General features: G+C 46.7%; 1 protein-coding gene and 1 pseudogene across 8 annotated transcripts in view; one reads left to right on the forward strand and one right to left on the reverse strand.

The window, feature by feature from the left end:
- The window catches only part of Dip2b (Dip2 acetate--CoA ligase B), a 177211-nt gene that overhangs the window by 92466 nt on the left and 64703 nt on the right, over positions 1 to 20042 (forward strand). For all 8 annotated transcript variants that reach the window (XR_015623956.1, XM_087556848.1, XM_087556844.1 and 5 more), the window contains 1 exon segment: positions 13939 to 14064. Coding sequence is in view for 7 of the 8 variants with exons in the window: in XM_087556848.1 (XP_087412974.1) it covers positions 13939 to 14064 (126 nt within the window). In the remaining variant the exon portion in view is untranslated.
- Apex1-ps1 (apurinic/apyrimidinic endodeoxyribonuclease 1, pseudogene 1) lies at positions 1247 to 2523 on the reverse strand (annotated as a pseudogene).

Here is a 20042-nt window from a genome sequence, read left to right on the forward strand (position 1 = left end):
GTGTCCTGGGCAGTGTGAACCACGTGTCCTGGGCAGTGTGAACCACGTGTCCTGGGCAGTGTGAACCACGTGTCCTGGGCAGTGTGAACCATGTGTCCTGGGCAGTGTGAACCATGTGTCCTGGGCAGTGTGAACTGTTTCCTGAGTGCCCCTCACGTTTGCTGTGCTGCTTTCCCTTAAGCCAAGAAGTTGCGTTCGTTCCTTCAGCTTTGTCTAGCACCTGCTAAATTCATCCAGGTCTTGTCTGTGGCCAGGCAGCCCTGATTTCCTAGGTATTGCTGTTACCTTTTGAGGTTTACTCCAGCTCAGCAGTGCTCTGACCAAAGCAGAATGGTTTGGGCACTTAAAATTATTTCTAGACTTCTGGGAGATTTTGTTTTCTCCCCTGGCTTTCTTTCTTTCTTGACATGTCTGTTAATAGATTATGATAAAGGGTTGAAGGACCAAGGAGATGATTCTTTACACTCTGTGTCCAAGATAATTGCATATTGAAAAGGGCTTGGTGAACCTATTAGGGGATGTAAAGTTTTGACTTTTGTGATCTCTAGGCCTTGTCGTGTTGAAACATGCTTTCAGAATTCTCCAGCTCTTAGAAAGCGTAGTCTGTGAAGCAAGTATTTGGAAATGCAGGGCAGGCTTAATAACTGAATTGTCAGAATGGCATTTATCTCACTGGGACTTGTAGGAGGGAGGAAATCAGCCAGAGAAAGGCCAGGAAAGAGGGGAGAAAGGTGATTGTTAAAAGAACCTCCATGGCTCAGGGGCTACAAGCATTTACTGCTCCTGCAGAGGACCTGGTTTGGAACACACACACACACACACACACACACACACACACACACACACACACATCTATCTTTTCTTTTTTTTAATCCCTGAAGGTCTGGAGAGATGCCTCAGTGGTTAAGAGCACTTGTTGCTCTTCTAGAAGAGCCAGGTTCGATTCCCAGCAACCACATGGTGGCTCACAACTGTGTAACTCCAGTCCCAGGGCTAGGGCTCCCAGGGGCACACACATGAATGATGTAGCAAAACACCCAGGCACATAAAATAAATGATAGGTTTTTTTTAAAGTTGAAAGTAGGGCCTTTTATTTCACTTGGATTGTTTAAAGGAAAGTTTGGTTTGATGTTTAAAATAGAAGGGAACACATACAAAACCAAAAACCTGAAGAAGAGAGAACACACCGGACTTCTGTGGGGGAGTGGAGGCTATTTCCCAGGCATGAAGCTACCTGAGGAGGGTGTCACCATGCTAGGCAAAGGGTGATGGGACAGTGGTCACTGTCAAGAACCTTGGACCAAATCTTGCTGTCATAATGCAGGTAAAAAAAAGAGTAGGATAGCAAAAACTAATCAAGGTGCCAACTGATGTTCTTGGGTGGGCATCCATCATGTAGTCCAGAAAGTCTAAGCGTAGACTGTGTTGGGGTGGAGATGCCGGAGGTTGTCAGCCAGTGGTACCGCCTGTAGCAATTCCCCAAAGCCCTGGCGCTCCTGGGGAGTAAAATCAGCATTCTTTTTGTTTCCTTTGGGGTTACAAAGGTAGATTTCTTCATGAGTCACATTGAGATTCCCACACAGTACCAGAGGTTTTCAGGAAGCCAAGTCCTTTAGAAACTTGCAAAAGGCTTCATCCCAGCACTGCTGGTACTCCAGTCTTACCAAACTCCTGCCTGCGTTGGGAACATAGGTTATTACACAGGAGGCCAGTTCAGCCACAATCACCGGTCTTCCTGATCATGTTCTGCCTCACCTATAAATGCCAGAAGGGACTTTGAGTGGGCACTGGTGGAGAGTAGGCCCACACCACTGTATGCTTCTGTGTCTGATGGAGCTGACCAGTACTGACGGGTGAGTCCAGGCAGCTCCTGCAGTTCAGCCAGGAGTTTGTTCTTTGAGCATTTGGTCTCTTGAAGGCACAAAATGTCTGGTGTTTCTTCCTTCACACAGTCCAAACCTTTCTTTTGAATGCAGGCTGGAAGCCCACCCACTTCCCAGGAGCTTATCTGAGTGTGGCGGATTGGCCACTGTGAGGTTTTCTGATCCGGAGGGCCCTCATGCAGGACAGTTTTCTTTGCCGCCCCCTTACTCTTCTTGGTCTCTGGCTCTGACTTGGGTTGTTCCCTGTCCTGGGTTTGGCATCTCCGGGATGAAAGCCCTAGGTGCCTGGGGTACTGAGGCAGCGCTTATTACATCGCCTCCAGTGAGGTCAGGGAGCCACCCCTCACAGCACAGAATGCCATGGTTTTTAAAGCCCGTCCCAACCTTAAAAAGAAATCTCCAGAGCTATGAAAAGCTGAGAGAGTGCTGCGACATCGCCATAGTGAAAAGGCGAGCGAGCAGAGCATGCAGGCGAAGACTGTTCTTTTCAACACACTGGGAGTTGTTCAACCGCAGAGCCACGAAAACTCACACACTGGGGGATTCTGGCCGTCCTGAAACCAACAGCCACTGCTGATGGGAGAGGATGGGAGAGGAACTTCTACCTCCTTCTCTGGTGATGAGAAGGGTTGTACGGCATGCCACATGCAGAGTAGCTCAAGAGTGTATGGGATGTTTAGTAAAACTTGTGATTCAGAGTGAAGTGGTGGGGGGTGCGGTCTGGGTGTAGAGTGGACAGAGGGAAGTGGTGGGTGCTCAGAAAGGGTTGATAATTTAATGCTGGTAGGTGTGACTGAATAAAAGTTTTTACTTGGCACAGGCTTTGGCACCTGTGACCTTTCAGTCATGGTTCCAGCCTTTCTGCTAATGTTTCAGGTAGAACGTAAGAGCTTATTGTTTTCAGGGTTTGTTTATTTTATGTTAGGGAGTTTGCTTGAATGTATGTGTGTAGATCATGTGCCTACTGTCTGTGAAGGCCAGAGAACGGCGTTGGGCTGCCTGGAACTGGAGTTACAGACCATTGTGAGTTGATGTGTTGGTGGTGGAAATGGAATCTGGGTTTCCTAGAACAGTAGCCAGTGATTTTAATTGGCCAGCCGTCTCTGGCCCTTCTCTACAGAGTTTAGATTCTCAGACCTGTTCTTAGTGCTTAGCCCAAGGGACCTTAAACATTTTGCTTAATATTATCTCTTTGTCACTTGGCAATAAAACACACACCCTTAATCTCATCACTTGGACCGCAGAGAGGCGTAAAGACACTTTGGTCTACAAAGTTCCAGCACAGCCAGGACTACACAAACTCGACAGACAGACAAACAAACAAAGTTTCTCTTTTTTCTGACCATTAAGGAGTGAGTGATACACCTTTCTAACTGTGTGTGATATGTTCCCAGCTACAGAAAACACTTAGGTGATGCTTACAGCGGAAGGTGATCTAATAGTAAGTCAATCTAACAATGCCTTTGATGTTAGTCTTTTGAGAAATTAGACACACCAGCAATAAAACAAAGGGTTATCTTAGTCAGGGTTTTATTGCTATGAAGAGACACCATAATCAAGGTAACTCTTATAAAGGACAACATTTAATTGGGATAGGCTTACAGGTTCAGAGATTCCATCCATTATTATCATAGCATGGTGCTGGAGAAGGAGCTGACAGTTCTATATCTTGATCCACAGAGAGCCAGAAGGAGACTGATTTCCATAGGCAGCCAGGAGGAGGGTCTCTTCCTGGGTAGAGCTTGAGCATAGGGGCTTCCAAGCCCTCCCCCACAGTGACATTCCTCTCCAACCAGGCCACACCTACTTCAACAAGGCCACACCTACTAATAGTGCCACTTCCCATGGGTCCAGCATATTAAAACCACCACATTGCCCTCCCTGGGACCCACAGGTATGAGGGCCATACCTAGCTATAACATAATGCAACAGACACTTAGTCCAACTTCAGAAGTCTCCGTAGTCTGTAGAACAGTCTCAACAACCTCTTCTGACCAAGCAACACCTCTTCTGAGATTCATGCCGTCACTTAAATGTCATCCCCTAGAAAAACCAAAAGAAAAAAACAAATCACATGCTTCCAATATCACAATTACCATTAACTGGACCAAAGAGAGAGCAGAAATCAGCCGGGCGCATTCCAAACCCTGCATCTCCATGTCTGATGTCAGAGCGCTCTTCCTATCTCCAACGCCTTCCATCTTTGTTCACCGCATCTCTCTTGGCTGCTTCCACTCCCTGTTAGCAGCTTTCCTCAGCAGACAGCCCACAGCTCTGACATCTCTGACATCTTGGTGCCTCCAAGGCAACTTCAACCTTACAGCTCCTTGTTCCTGTCTGGGATCCACACATGCTCTTCTGGGATCCACACATGCTCTTCTGGGATCCTCCAAGGAGCTTGGGTAACTTCTCCAGCTCTGCCCTCTGCAGCACTCTCTAAGCTCAGGTTGATCCACTCCCTTGTCTCTGTGCTCTTGGTGGTCACCCCATGGTCCTGGCAACTCCAATACGCTGGGGTCTTCCACTGCAACCAGGCTTCACCAATAGTCTCTCACAGGCTCTCTTCATGGTGCCAAGCCTCAAATTCTTTGCATGACCCCTTCAGTCCTAGACCATCAATCGCGTCTGGGGCAATACCTTCCTAGTGGTCTTCCATTTCCTCTCACTGTGCCAACCTTCAGTTGCTCTTCATGACCCTTTTATGTTTTCAAAACCAGTACCACCTGGATGACTCATATATTACCACCTACAGTACAGCTGCAGCATGAGGTACAATCTTGACTTTATCTAGAACACAGCTTCTTCTCTGTTCTCAGAAAACACTTCCCAGATTTCACCTCAGTGATGCTTGTCTCTTCTTAATAACCGTCAACTTCTTAGCTCCAGCTGACCAGCATCAACTGTCGCAGTAACCCCTTCTACTCTTGACTCTAAAGTCAGTTCCATGGCTGAAGCTGCCAAGTTCTGCTCCTTGCTGTGACTGGAACATGGGCCTCTTGTTCTATTAAGTCATCACTAGCTTTCTGTTTTCCAACTCTTTCATGCCTTAGCTTCGCTGTCCTGGAGCTTGCTCTGTAGATGGATCTTGAACTCAAAGATCTGCGGGTCTCCTGAGTGCTGAGATTAATGGTGTGCTCCACCATGCCTGTATCTGAGCTTTCCTCTACCTGGAACTTGCTCTGTACCAGCCTGGTCTTGAACTCAGAGGTCTGCTTACCTCTGTGTTTTGGGATTAAAGACCTGTAGCACTATGCCTAAAACTTCCTCAAGAAGCCTGTGTCTTCCAGTTTCAAGATCCAAATCACAGGTATGCCTTTCATGTCTGGATTGTAGTTTATTCCAGACAAGCAAGAATAGCTGTCACAGTCCATCCCTTGTCACTTTGATAATAATTCTATCTCTTACGTCCAAATGAAAACTGTGATCTGGTCATAGTAATGCCTAGATGTAGCGACCTCCTGTTCAACACAGTCAGCTTATCTCAGAGGGATCTCCTTGGACACAAGATTCAATTTTGTTCCACTTCCTGGTCCCCCTTTAATACTTGTACCGTACATTCTGTATTTTTCCTTTCTCAGCTTGCTCCTTTTCATAAAAGTGCTCTTTATAAGAGTGAACTTTAGTAATCACACAGCCGAATTTGTACCAGGCTGTTCTGAGGTTTCCTGTGCTAATAATACAGTTAATCTATCTCTCTTCACCTTAGCCAGACTCCTCAGGCAAGGGCAGAGAGCAGCCACATTCTTCACCAGACTATCACAAAACTAACATTCTTCTCCTCTGTAACCTCTTGAGCTAGGTCCCTGTTGCGCCCACCTTGGCCGGCAAGGAAGACACAACACGGTCGGATTCTTCTCAACAGCCTTTATTGCAGGACCACCTCTTTGCTGATACGGGGACCTCGAGCGGCAAAAGCGCTCGCCTTATATACACAGCAGGCTGAGGCTATGCTAATTATCCTTCAGGGATTGGCGGAGCATGAATCCCTCATTAGCATATTAACATCCTGGCCAACTGATGCCAGGTGCAAAACCTGCGCATGCGCAGTACCGTTGTTCGCCACAGGAGGGCGCCGGATCACCTCATTATCCTACGGCCACCCTGGCAAGGGGACAAGCCTGCGCATGCGCGATAAGTCGTTTACTACCAGACGGGACTGGATGTCGGTGCCATCTTTGTTTTACCGTGCCGCTCCCTATATCTCCCCCTTTTTTGTTTAATAAAATTACTGGTCTAGATCTGGGTGTCACATCAATCTTGTCATTGCTCCTGTCTTAGGTCGTTCCTGGCGATGACTCAGCATTACCCGTCGTTGGGTTACACCCTAACGCCACCGGGCCCCGTGTCTTAGGTTGGTCTGAGCTCGAGGAAAGTTGCCCGTCTCTGGATACAACGACTCCACATGACAGTGACAAAAATGATCTAGAGCGAACTCTTAATCTTTCAAAGAGGCCAGCCATATGTTGGGGGAAGCACCATTTTCAATGGTGGTCATAGCCTGGTAAACAACCACTTTGTGTCTGGCATGTTCTCTTTTTAAACGGCCAATAAGCCAGAGACCTACTCGGCATCCCAGGAGGACAATAGCTCCCCAGGCAAACATGCCCGCCCACTCTTTAAAAAGGGAGAAAGCATTGGTAACCCATGAGGTAAAATCTTCAACTGTGATGGGGTCCAACCTAGTGCTGTTGAGGACAGCAATCTGCATCAGCAATTGTCTTGATAGTTGCTCTGCTTTCATGGACCAGTTTTCTTTCAGGTAATTCGAAATTTCTTTGCTCTGTTGAGAATGCTGAGAAAAGTTAGCTCGCAAAGGAATAATGCATAAACCTCTAAAGGAGGAAACGCAGGACAGCTGCGTCATATGATACAGTGCTTCAATTTGTTCTTTAATTAAATCTATCCTTTGATTAGCTAATAGAAAGCCAGATGCCAAATGGGTACATTGTTCACATTAGAGCTTATATTATACTGAATATTGAAATGTGGCTCTACGCAACCAAAGGCAGGGCAGGGAAGAGTTCTTAACAGTAAAACATAAATCAATCACCATTTTTACTTTTTCTAGCTGTAGTTTTAAGAGAAACACCTTGTCACCTGTTGAGTCCAATAATTACAGTCAAAGATTTTTCTAAGAGAAACAGCCATCAGTTCCATTACCTTAGAAGCTGTGAAGCTCCTGGTGTCTTTATGATCGGCTAGTATAAACATTTAGCTAGCCCCCCTGGGGAGCTTACCCAGCCGACTTAGGCTTCTAGCTACAGATGCAGGCTCCAAAAGCCAATTGAAACTTTTTATTTATTTGTTCCTTTCTTGAAAGGAGTTAAAGCTACATCAATGGGTGAATCAACCAGCATTTAAAATTTTAACCTTTCCTTTTAAACATGAAACACAAAACATTCAAGCAATGAGAAGCAAAACCCAGACATAAATTGACATACATGGACAGCTTGGTGCACCAAGGACAGACAATAGACACAGAGGAAAAGAACTAGATGGTGTCCCACCGAAGGGACCCAGATTCCAATAGGAGTCAGCAGAGAGGTAGGATTTCCCCTTTCCCACCACTTCCACGGTGACCATCCACTCAAGTGGAGTTGATATGGACGATGGATTGTCTCAATTCCTGGACTAGTCCATCAACGTGTTGAGACCAAATTCCTGTAAAATACTGAGATGTATTACGGATAACTGAGCAGCATGACTGACATTCACAAATGGTATGGAAGTGAAACACAGTCCTGAATATTTCCACTCACAACCCAATTGCATTAACTCCATCAAGCTGTACATGGGTGTTGAGATGTCCTTGGGGGTAGGGGGTAGGAAAAATGAAATGAATGCTGTAGCTGATGTGTCCTGACTGGTCCCAGCTGAAAGTCCTTGAGACCAGGAATCCAAGTAGGCACACTCTGTACAATTCTCAAGACAAAAGTTTAGAATTGAGATATCTTTTTGTTTGATTCTCCTGAATAAATTTTTCAGGCGGTCTACCTCTATCAAATCTGATCAGTATGACTCTGTGAGGTTTCCAGAGCCTAATCACACCTTTTAAAAACACAAAGACAAAATCTTTCTCCCAAAATACTGTGTTCCTTAGTCTGAAACCAGAAAACCTTGTATCTTGTACTCTCTCCCAGAGTAATAATATAACCATAAAACTCAAAGTCACACCCATCATAATATCCGCTTGTTCCTGGAGCAAATCGACCCTTTGATACAGCAGCAAAATTCCCGTTTTCAACTGACTATTAATATTACCCTGAACATCTAAAGCTTCTGCAACACCTGCGGATAGATTACTTACAGCTGCAGATAGATTACTTACAGCTGCCGCAGTCTGTACTACAGAGGTAAGGGATATGGCTGCAGCAGTGGCTGCGGCAGCAGAAACTGTGCAATTTGTCCCAAAACCGAGAACCTTATAGTCTCAATCCGAGAACTTAACCCTCGTCTCAAAACCGGGAACCTTATAGTCTCAATCCGAGAACTTAACCCTCGTCCCCAAACCGGGAACCTTATTGTCTCAATCCGAGAACTTAACCCTCGTCCCAAAACCGGGAACCTTATTGTCTCAATCTGGGAATTTACTGACGTCGCCGTCCTGAATTTGAAGAGTTCTGAATCCACAAGAATGTCCTCGGGTCTGCGTACGGGCCACCAGTTGTTGCGCCCACCTCGGCCGGCAAGGAAGACGCAACACGGTTGGATTCTTCTCAACAGCCTTTATTGCAGGACCACCTCTTTGCTGATATGGGGACCTCGAGCGGCAAAAGCGCTCGCCTTATATACACAGCAGGCTGAGGCTATGCTAATTGTCCTTCAGGGATTGGCGGAGCATGAATTCCTCATTAGCATATTAACATCCTGGCCAACTGATGCCAGGTGTAAAACCCATGCATGCAGTACCGTTGTTCACCACAGGAGGGCGCCGGATCACCTCATTATCCTATAGCTGCCCTGGCAAGGGGATAAGCCTGCACATGCACGATAAGTCGTTTACTACCAGACGGGACTGGATGTTGGCACCATCTTTGTTTTACCGCGCCGCTCCCTACAGGTCCCTACAGCTGAAATAACCCTCGGCACCAATGTCTTCCATGTTCCTACTAGGATAGACCATTGAACCCCACTTAAAGGTCCCACTGCTTTCCAAATTCCCCAGGTCCACATATCTCCAAAGAAAAGCATGGTCAGGCCCATCATAGCAATAGCCCAGCCCCTGCCACCAACTCCTGTCTTACTTAGGGTTTCCTTGCTGTTAAGAGACACCATGACCAAGGCAATTCTTTTTTTTTTTTTTTTTTTTTTCCGGAGCTGGGGACCAAACCCAGGGCCTTGCGCTTCCTAGGCAAGCGCTCTACCACTGAGCCAAATCCCCAACCCCTGACCAAGGCAATTCTTATAAAGGACAATATTTAATTGGGGCTGGCTTACAGTTTCAGAAGTTCAGTCCATTATCGTCACAGTGGGAAGCATGGTAACACCCAGGCAGACATGATGCTAGAGAAGAAGCTGACAGTTTGACATCTTGATCCACAGAGAGCCAATAGGAGACTGTTCTGCAAGCAGTCAGGGAGGGTCTCTTCCACACTGGGTGGAGCTTGACAATAGGCGCCTCTAAGCCCACCCCACAGTGACACTCCTTCCAGCAAGGCCACACGGCCTTCTAGGGCCACTTCCCATGACCAAGCATGTTCAGCTCACCACAAGGGTATATTATTGTCACTCACCCTGTGAAGTCCAAACATTAGTGCTGGAAAACAGTACTCAGCTTCCATGACTTCTGGCCTAGAAACCCAGAGTCAGCTTCGTGCAGGAACTGAACTTTGGAAGTGACTCCTTATCAGAGAACAAGATGAATTCTGCGTTGTTGAACTGTCCCATTCTGTTATGAGGGCTGCTGTGTTCCTATCAATAGGAATCTTGGCTAGAGTAACTGGGAGTATGTCCTTGGACACCAGTGTCGGGGCAAGGGTTCTCATGAGGGACAGATGGGTGACTTGGTATTCTTGGACCTGATGCTGTGACTCCAATCCTACCCTAGTTCAAGTCCCCCAAAGGCGTGGAGGGGTGGGGGGGAAAGTGAGGGGGTAACTTTTCTCTCACATTTCATATCACATGTAGAAATACTTTTGGAGATACAGAACCAAATGGCAGCAGTTGATGTACCCCTATTCTGCATTGAGAAATACTTTATCTCATTATAATTGATTACATCAGATGGACAGTGGCAGAGGTTGACTCCATGACCCTTGTGGCGCTAGAGCAGAAGCTGAGAGTTCATATCTTGAGGCATAATCATGAGGCAGAGAGCTCCCTGGGAATGATGTTAATGAAACCCATCCCCAGGGACACACCTCCAACCCCTAGGGACACCTCCTCCAACAAAGCCACACCTCCCATTCCTTCCCAAACAATTCTACCAACTAGGGACCAAGTATTCAAGCAGAGGAGCTTGTAGGGGCCATTCTCATTCAATACAATAAAATTTTAAGTCCTCTGTAAAGATAATAACTCTAATGAGGAATAGAAATTGAAACAGTCATTAGATATACCATTGTTCAAGCAGTTAAGAGCACTGGCTGCTCTTTCACAGGTCCTGAGTTCAATTCCCAGCAACCACATGGTGGCTCACAACCATCTGTAATGGGATCTGATGCCCTCTTCTGGTGTGTCTGAAGACAGTGACAATGTACTCATATACATAAAATAAATAGATAAATCTTTTTTTTTAAAGATTTATTTATTTATTATATATAAGTACACACTGTAGCTGTCTTCAGATACACCAGAAGAGGGCATCGGATCTCTTTACAGATGGTTGTGAGCCACCATGTGGTTGCTGGGAATTGAACTCATAACCTCTGGAAGAGCAGTCGGGTGCTCTTAACCGCTGAGCCATCTCTCCAGCCCGATAAATCTTTTAAAATAAAGAATTAAGCATGGTTGAGGCTGATTGGTTTGATAGCATTTGAGGGGCTGAGGTAAGAAGATTGTAAGTTCAAGATCAGTTTGGACAACATATGTGTCCTGCCTCAGATAACACCAACAACAAAAAAGCCAGAAGAGCAAGGTACTGGGGAGATTTCTCAGTACTTGCTGTGCTGCAGCACCATGGAGTATAACCCAGGCACTGGATCACAGGTTCCGCAGCACCCATGGAGTATAGCCCAGGCACTAGAGGCAGAGACAGGAAAGATCCCAGCGGCTTGCAGGCTGGCCAGTCTAGCCAAAGTCACGAGCTCCCAGTACAGCCAGAGAATTTGAGCTCCTCTTTCCAAAAAAAGATAAAAGAGTGAAAAGAGATATAAATGCTTGAGTGGACCCTGGTGTGCACAGGCGCGTGTACACACACACACACACACACACACACACACACACACACGAAGACTATGGGGAAATGAACGTGCTTACACACTTTGCTGGTAGGAAAGCAGGAATGTTTTGTGACCCAATGACGTTAAGGACGTAGCATAGCTGTAGAGTTCCTAGCGCGCCCAGACCCCTGTGCCTCCTCTCTAGCACAGTGTGAACCTATTAATAAGTACATGTTCATCAATTTTATTCCTTTCCTTGGAGTTAATTCTGAGGAAGTAATTAGATGAATCCTAACCTGAAAATACTGAACTATTCTTATTGTAAAGTAGTAGGAAAAATGGAAGCAACCTAATGTTTGTTATTAAAGGGCTGATTAACCTATGATCTGTTAATTCAGTGAGGTACTATGGAGCTCTTTAAAGGCATGCTATAGAACTGTTTACACAGTAAGCGTTTTTTGGGCTAAGTGGGGTGGCTGCCAGAAGATCCTGCTCAGCGCAGGCTGGGTAGTGGGTGGGGTGAGGCTTGACCAGCTCAGCTGCCATGCACCCAGGCCCAGATCTAGCCCCGAGAGTCAGTCAGTCCCAGCACCTACTCCAAGTGTGAGCTGCTGGGCTGCCAGGAGAGCCAGTGCTGCAGAGCCAGATGGGAAGCAGGTCATTCGCACCACAGATGAAGACCTGAAGGCTCAGCGATGACCCAGTGGTTCTGTGCTTTAGTGATCAGAGGCCTTCAGCAGACCAGGCAATGAGGATTCGCATGGACAGTTGTGTGGGCAGAGCTGTACTGAGTGACGTGCAGTTTCCAGTGCCCTTGCACAGGACGAGTTAGTGATAGAAGCGTGGGGAGGGTGAAGGAATGGAGTATTGTGTATGCTCTGGAGAAAAGCTCAGCTACTTCTGCCTCTGAGGCCATGTTGATGTCTGTGGCCCATGCTGCCACTGGGGGCCACATCTGGGTTCATGGTCAGCTGCAGTGTCTGTGGCCCATGTAGTCCATGTTACAACCAAAGGTCTTGTCTGAGTCAGGTCCTGCTGCAGGGTTGGGGAGGGTGGCAAGGGTATTATTGATGTCCCGTTCATGTTTGTGCTGCCACCAGAGCCCATGCTGAGGTCCGTGCAAAGGGCAAGGAAGCTTCTCCTGCACTGGTGTCTATGACGGCAGGCTCTGGAGGAGAAATGTAGAAGAAGGCTTCTTCACTCCCCGCCATGTCTTCCTCAAAAGGTTAACAGCCTAGACAGGAAGTCATCAAGAGAACTTTTAAATATTGAGATAAGGATGCTGAAGTTGGGTCCTCATTAGAATGGTACTGGTGGGGCTCGGGGTAGTGAAATACTCACTCCTCTTTAAGGGGCCAGCTGCTGGGAGTTTACCCATGCTCTAGTGACTCTATGGACAGCTCAAGCTGTACTTTTTCTGGCAGGCTGGGGAACCACAAGAATGGGGGGAGCACACCTGTGAGGAGGGGGCAAGGAAGAGTGATTGGAGTATGTTATGGGAAATTCCCAAATAATCAATAAAAATATTATGTTCAAAGAGGTCTTATTCGTGTTAGTCAGGGCCTTCTTGGTTGTACAAACAGCTGCTGATTCAGGCTGCTTAAGCTGGTGCAGGTCACAGAAGGGAATGGCTGAGAAAGAAAAGGAGAAAACTCCAGGGATCTCACTTGAAGTTCAGAATCTCTCCTTTCTGGGTCATTGTCATTAACTCAAATCTGCTCTAGGACCTACACTTTCTGATTGAGAATTTAAATTCCCCCCAAAGAAGGATCTGATTGGACTAGCTGCTCATTTCAGGTCACACTTCCAGAGCCTGCCTGCCTGGCGGGATGTGGCAGAAGCCATTCTTGGGAAAGGAGAGATAGATGGTCAGCTGCTAAGCCTGGAGTTTGACCCACCTCAGGAGGATCTGTGAGAACATCCTTCTTTTCCTGTTAGTTTCTGTGTGTGAGGTGCATGTGTACATGTTTGTGTATGCAAGTGTTTGTATCAGTGTGAGTGAGTGTGCACTGGGTGTGTGCGTGGGAGTGGAGGTCAGAGGTCCAAGTCGAGCTTCGTATGACATCTTCTGCTGACTGACCGTATCTGCTTTCTGCAGAGTGAGAACCTGTTTTGTAGTAGATGCGGAGAATCCCGAGTTCTATTTGGAATGTATTAATTTTAAGGTTCCTGTGACTCGTGTAAGTTGTGTGCAGACTGACTGACATGTCATGTGTGCCCTTGTAACTTTCTAGTGTCACCCCTTCTGGTCCTGTGACATAGAAGCAAGTGTCTTAACCAGGCTCTCTCTGACTGCTCAGCCTACCCTAAGCTGCTTTCCTTGGAAGTGCTCTAACTCAGCACCTTCACATCAGGACACATCTAATTACCTCTTCAGAATTAACTCCCTGTGGGCACAGATGCTCGCCAGACTCCGCCCCTCTAGTCAGCCCTTTATCTGTCACACAGTTGTACAGTCAGTCTTCCTTGTTCTCTGTGAAATTACCCTTGACTTCTTTTGTTTCTATATTTGTTTTTTATCTTAATTGATCTGAATCAAAAGATAAATAAAACTACCTAAGCCTCCACTTGGCATTTTTAACAACCTGAGTACCAAGAGTTCCTAGCAACCGCAAGGCCCTGGGTTCGGTCCCCAGCTCCGAAAAAAAGAAAAAAAAAAAAAAAAAAAAAAAGAGTTCCTCCTCAGAGGTCTTGGCTGTGCCTGAGTGCAAATGTCCTTGTGTTTAACTTTTCAGATATCCACACGGAAGCAGTCCAAGCTGCTCTGGCGAAACACAAAGAACAGAAAATGGCTTTGCCCATGCCCACCAAGAGGCGGTCCACGTTTGTCCAGTCTCCTGCGGATGCCTGCACACCTCCGGGTAGGTGTATCTCCTTCCACTTTGACAGTCCTGGATGGGCATTTGGAAATACTCTTTTTCCTTCCCGAGGTGGGACCTGGAACTCCCCACACATCCAATGAACCCGAGGAGTGCTCTCTGAAGGGGGCTGGTGAGCACACTTACCAAGGCCCTTAAGACCTCTGCAGACTGCTGCCTTCTGAGCCTTGGCGCTGTGCCTACGATACTACACCACACTCGTGTAGTCAGTAAGCACAGGTGCAGGCCCCCTTTTGAGGAGATGGATGTTTTGTGTCTCCAAATGCGATCTGTAGTGATAGATTTAACCCATTAGTTTCCTCAATTGGTGTTTATTTCAGCAGCGAGTGTAGGAGTGGGCGAACTTGGGACAGAATTCTGTGTGCTGTTAGAGATTTAGGAGTATGATGATACAAATTTGAAATAGATCTGAAAAAAATAGATATTTGTTAATATATTTTTATATCTTTAAAGTGTTCTTTTTTATGTGAGGTCCAGAAGTAAGTGGGAAATAGATATCCCTCCCTCTCCACTTACCAGACTCAGAATTTATTCTTCCCAATGTAAATTAAAACTTCACATCCAAGGAACCTCGAGTTTCTTTTCTGTTCAGTTTTGGCAAATTTATACAAACAAACAAACAAACAATCTTATTTTTTTAACTCAAATAGCAGACACTATTTTTAAATGATTTGTTTATTTTTATTTGATGTGTGAATGTTTTGCTTGTGTGTATCTATATACATGCCTGGTGCTCTTGGAGGCCAGAAGAGGATAACAGGTGTCTTAGAGCCATAGTTACAAACTGTTGTAGTGCTGGGAACTGACCCAGGTTCCAGGTGGCACAGGCTCTTTGCACCTGCTGTGGCTTTGTCAAGTTTCCCTGGGGAGTCCTATGGTTGGTTTGCACGCACAGTTGCCATGCTGGGCTTTGCTCTTGGATCCATGCTTGTGTTCTCAGAGCCGTGGGTGAGCGGTGGGCTCATTAGCTGTGCGCTTCTTTCCCTTCACATTTGTGGTGTCAGTATGTTTGAAAGAGAACTAGCTCTGTGGCTTCAAGTGTTTCTCAAAATGTAACAAGGATACCTCTGGCAGACTAACACAATGAGGCATTTTGTGTCCATAGTGGTGCATACTTGAGGCCCACTCATTCAGAGTCTTGGATGGATTCCCTTCCACATTTGTGCAGTGTACAAGTTGGGTCCTTGGGCACAAAGGGGGCTCTCAGTCTGGTAGCCGTCAATGTTGGCAGATTCCCTACAGAATAGCTGGAGGTTCAGTTTCAGTAAATGGCAAAGGGCGGGGAGCAGTGTGACAGGCAGCCCTCTCCCAAGGGCTCTCCCTCTGTCAAGGCACCGTGGCTTCAGAGTAAATGGCTGCTCTCATGGCTCTGGCTTAGAAGGGAGAGCACATCAAAGAACTGGGAGAAGGCTCTCAAGGAATGGGGCCTGTTGGTCAGGACTTCATAGCAGTCACTGCCACAGGGAACTTAGCAACTCCCGAACCAAATCTCAGCTGCTCACTGTTGGATGAACCATAATCCTTTGCTGCAAGCCTCTGCATTTCTAAATATGCATGTTCTGTTCTTGTGGAACCTTCCAGAACTGTGTGCCATAGTGTTCTTGATCATATTATAGGTGTTAATAAATAATTTCATAACAAAGACACAGTCCTCTTCTCTAAGACCTGACTCAGCAAGGCAGAGTGGTCAGGCTTCCTGTCCCTTTTCCTTCTGTTCTAGGGGCTTCTGAATAAGATTCGAAACACCTACATATGCTATTAGGGACATCTCTAGTGCAAGTAGAAAATCTCTCCCATCAAGAGACGTTGCGGTTCCTCCCGGCAGTCTCACACAGCCCAGTGTTCTCGTTCAAATGTTCTGCATATACCAAGTACAAGTACTTTGCTCCAGAGAGGGGAGGCGAGAGGCCTGTACCTAAGGTTGTCTGGCTTCTTCGTGTTAGCACTGGGATTTGCCGTTCTTTGGGGGGTGGTGGTGCCTTTAATCCCAGCACTTGGGAGGCAGTGGAAGGCGAATCTCTGAGTTCTAGGCCAGCCTGGTCTACAGAGTGAGTTTCAGGACAGCCTGAGCCAGGCAGAGAATCCTGTCTGAAAACAGACAAGCAAGCAAAAGTGGCTTGGCTGCTCTTGCCCTTCTGCAGTCGAAGCCACTGACATGTCCCAGGACATGCAACCTCTAACTTGGGCATCACACAGTTTTATCTGGCTAGCTCCTTTTGCTAGTCCCGAGGACCCAAGTTAAGAAGCTGTATTCTAGGGGTGTGGAAGAGGAGGAGGAGGAGGAGGAGGAGGAGGAGGAGGAGGAGGAGGAGGAGGAGGAGGAGGAGGAGGAGGGAAAAGAGGAGGAGCGGCGGCAGCAGCAATGATGGGATTGTTTGTCACTGAACATGTTAAGGTCAGTGTCTGACGTTATGCAGTGGTCAGAGCGTAGGCAGCGGGTGGCTCACTGGAGTGTGAATCCCCAGCTCCATCCCAAAGGCTGGGTGCAGTGGTGCACGCTGTAACCCTAGCACTGTGTAAAGAGGAGGCAAGTAGGTTTCTAGGGCTCACTGGCCAACCAGTCACCAAACCTGTGTCAACCTCTGGCCTCCAAAGGCACACTCCTGCAAGCACACTCCCACACACACACACACACACACACACACACACACACACACACACACATCTTAAGAGAACTTGTACTACATTTCGGCCTTTGATCTTTAAACATTGACTGTCAGCCCACACATCCATGTGCGGTGTTATGCGGAGCTCACTTCTGGGGCACACATCTCTCTGCTCTCCCTGTGGGAGGTGCACAGTCTACTGGATTACTAACCAGATGAAAATTCAGAGCTGCCTGATCAAAAGGTTTAAGGAGGAAAACCCCAGACATTTTGGCTTTATTTACAGTGTCACACAGTTTGGAAACAATGATAACAGTTGGCATGATTTATCTTTTTTTTATAAATGATTCTCAAATAAGACGTCAGTCAACCTAAAATGTGATTACTGACGCCTGCACTAAACTGCCGTGGATCAGAAAGTTCAAGTTTTCTAAGTGCGTAGTGACTCCTAGTGTTAGCACCTGTGGCCTTCCCTATCTTTTAGACTGCTTGAGTGACTGTGGTGCAGGTGTCTCATGCGCTGAGGTCATTTACTGATGTCATGAGGCGATGACTTCAGCTCTCTGTAGTCATCTTTGTGTAAGCCATTGCTCATCCATACAGGAGTGCAGACCCGCAGCACTAGCTCACTTATTTCTGTCTCTGAGCTTTTCTGCAGTCTGTGAGGTTATCGTTTGCTGCAGTGAGAGAGAGCAGGTGACCCCAAGTGGAGGGACGTGTGCTCTGACAAGGTCATACTTGCCAGTGACTGTGGTTATTCTTGGGACTGGATGACAAGGTTTTCCTCCATAATGTGTTTTTCCCACCCCATCCATCTCCTTCTCTGCATTTCTTTGCATGAAAATGGTGTCTGGGGCACACTGGGGCATGACTAGTTTTCATCCACCTCAGGGATGCTTTATGGGATTATGGTGTGGAGGACTTTCACCAAGACTGCCCTGCCAGACTCTGCTTCCTGTAAGTGTTTGCAAGATGGGAGAGCAGTTGTTCTGCAGATGGGAGATGGACAGATGCTCATCGTCAGTGGGTAGTGCTTAAGTCCTTATCAACCCTCAGTGTCACAGGCAGGAACCCCCTCTGACCTAATGGGTGTCTATATCTGCAGAGGGGTAGGCACTAAGTAGCCATCGCCTCCTCAGAGCTGCCATTCCATCACTTCAATGTTACCTGAAAGAGAATCCCTGGGCTGGAGGAGAGGCTCAGCAGGAAGCCCCAGTTCAGTCCCTAGCACCACACAACAGGTTTGGTAGCAGGAGAAATGAAGTGCTCTTCTGTGTGAAGTGCGTGCTTCACCTACTCCATGTCCAGGAGAGATGAGGCACTATTTTGTAGAGGTTCTTAGAGTGGACATTCATCCGTTGTGTCAATGCATGGTGGCTTACTTGCTCTCCCAAGCTACTGTCTAGACCTAATCTTGTCACCTGTTGAGTGAGCCCAACAGCAGGCTATCTTTTTCCTTTCTTCTTTTTAAAAGATGTTTACGATTTGTGTGCTTGAGGGCTTTGGCTACTTGTATGTATATGCACTGTGTCCTCCTAGAACTGGAGTTACAGACGACTGTGAGCTGCTGTGTGGGTGCTGGGAACTGAACCCTGGTCTTCTGGGAGAACATCAGTATTCTTAACTCCTGAGTCATGGCTCCAACTCTGGTGGGCGGTGTCCTCCAGAGCCTGCCACTCCCAGTGCTCCTCAGCGCATCTCTACTTTCAGGTGCTGTTTGTCTCGTTGTGTCCCTTTCCAGCCTTGTACATCTTTTCAAATCTCAAATTAAGTCTTTTTCAAATTTTGAAAAGCCTTTTCAAATTTATTTTTTTACAGATTTATTCAATTAAAGTTGACATAAAATAAGTAACTTTGGAGGGATAGCTGGTGCCGCGGCTCATCTTCACACACCTGAGCCTGCGACCTGTCCCTGAGCTTGAGCCGCAGCTAACGGCATGTCCTCCCTCGGGTGTGTGCTCTGCCATGTCGGGACACAGAAGCACAGTGACAAAAGTGCCCGTCTCTGCGTTCTCCTGAGCGCTTCATGATCCTCCCACCCGAGAGCCACTGCTGTGCTCTCCTTGTCTGCGCATTGGCTTGTGTTTTTCCAGACGTTTATGCAGTGGAGCCATGTGATTTTATTTTTTTTTTTCCACAGGTAGAGCAGGAGGGAAGGGCAGCTTTCGTTCACCCTGAGTACTTTGAAATTCTTCCATATTGCAGCCATCCCAGAAGGTAGCTCCTGGCTGAGTCAGACTCTACCACATGGGGAGACTATGGCTTATTCATCCATTTGTCTGTATTTCCACAGTGGGCTTGCTTCCTATTTTACGTCATTAAAGTGACATTCACTTACTAGTCTCTGCACACATACGAGCTTTGTTATTTGTTTTTTTTTTAATACCCAGGACTGCAATGAATAGCTAATATCACAAATGTTCGATTTTCTGGCTGTGTGACTGTCTAGATCTCTGGAGCGGGAGTAGAGACAGTTGTGGACGGCCATGTGGGTCCTGGGAATCAGACCTGGGTCCTGTGGAAGAGCATTCAGTGCCCTTAACTGCCAAGCCATCTCTCCAGCCCTATGTGTTCACCTTTTTAAAATAAACATTTTTAATATGTCCACATGACTAAAGTTGTAGCAGTTAAAAAAACGTAGTAAACCAGGGACTTTTCTTCTCTTAAAAACAATAAGCAAATCATTTCCATGTCTCCTAATTGATTACGTAGGCTTCTGATGAACACTGTCAGGTAGTGCCTGATAACTCACGTCACCCAGGCAAGCCATGCTTTTGGAATTATTCTCTGGGCTGGGGCTTAAGCTCAAGAGCAGCATGTGCTTGCCTAGCATGAAGCCTTAGGCTTAGTCCCTAGAACCACAGACAACAACAAAAACAAGAACCACTTGAGCTAAGTAGTAACTCCTACTGTATTCCCAGCACTCAGGAGGCAGGAGAACTGATTGTCATGAGTTCAAGGCCAAGGCCTACCTATCTAGAACTGCATAACAATACCCTGTATCCAAAAAACAAACACTGGGTCAGTGAGATGGCTGAGAGGTACTGGCATGAGCCTGGCCGGGCAGCCTGATGGCCAGGGCCCAGAGTGGAAGGGGAAACCAGCCCCAGCACACTGTTCTTCAACCCCCAGGGGTGTGCCCTGGCACATGCATGCCCCTACAGGTAAATTAGTGAATTAAAAAACATTTTTAATCAAATTTCTACAATTATTCCTGGTTGACAATTGTTTTTTTTTTTTTTTAAAGCTACAAAAGAAAATATTTAAAGGAGCTCATTTTGTTTTTTTATAAAGTTGTGGGCTCAGACAAGTATGGTTGGCTATACTATAAACCCATGGGTGTGGAATATGAAC

This window comes from Rattus norvegicus, chromosome 7, assembly GCF_021556685.1.
Source record: "Rattus norvegicus strain SHRSP/BbbUtx chromosome 7, alternate assembly SHRSP_T2T, whole genome shotgun sequence".
NCBI classification, from domain to species: Eukaryota; Metazoa; Chordata; class Mammalia; order Rodentia; family Muridae; genus Rattus; species Rattus norvegicus.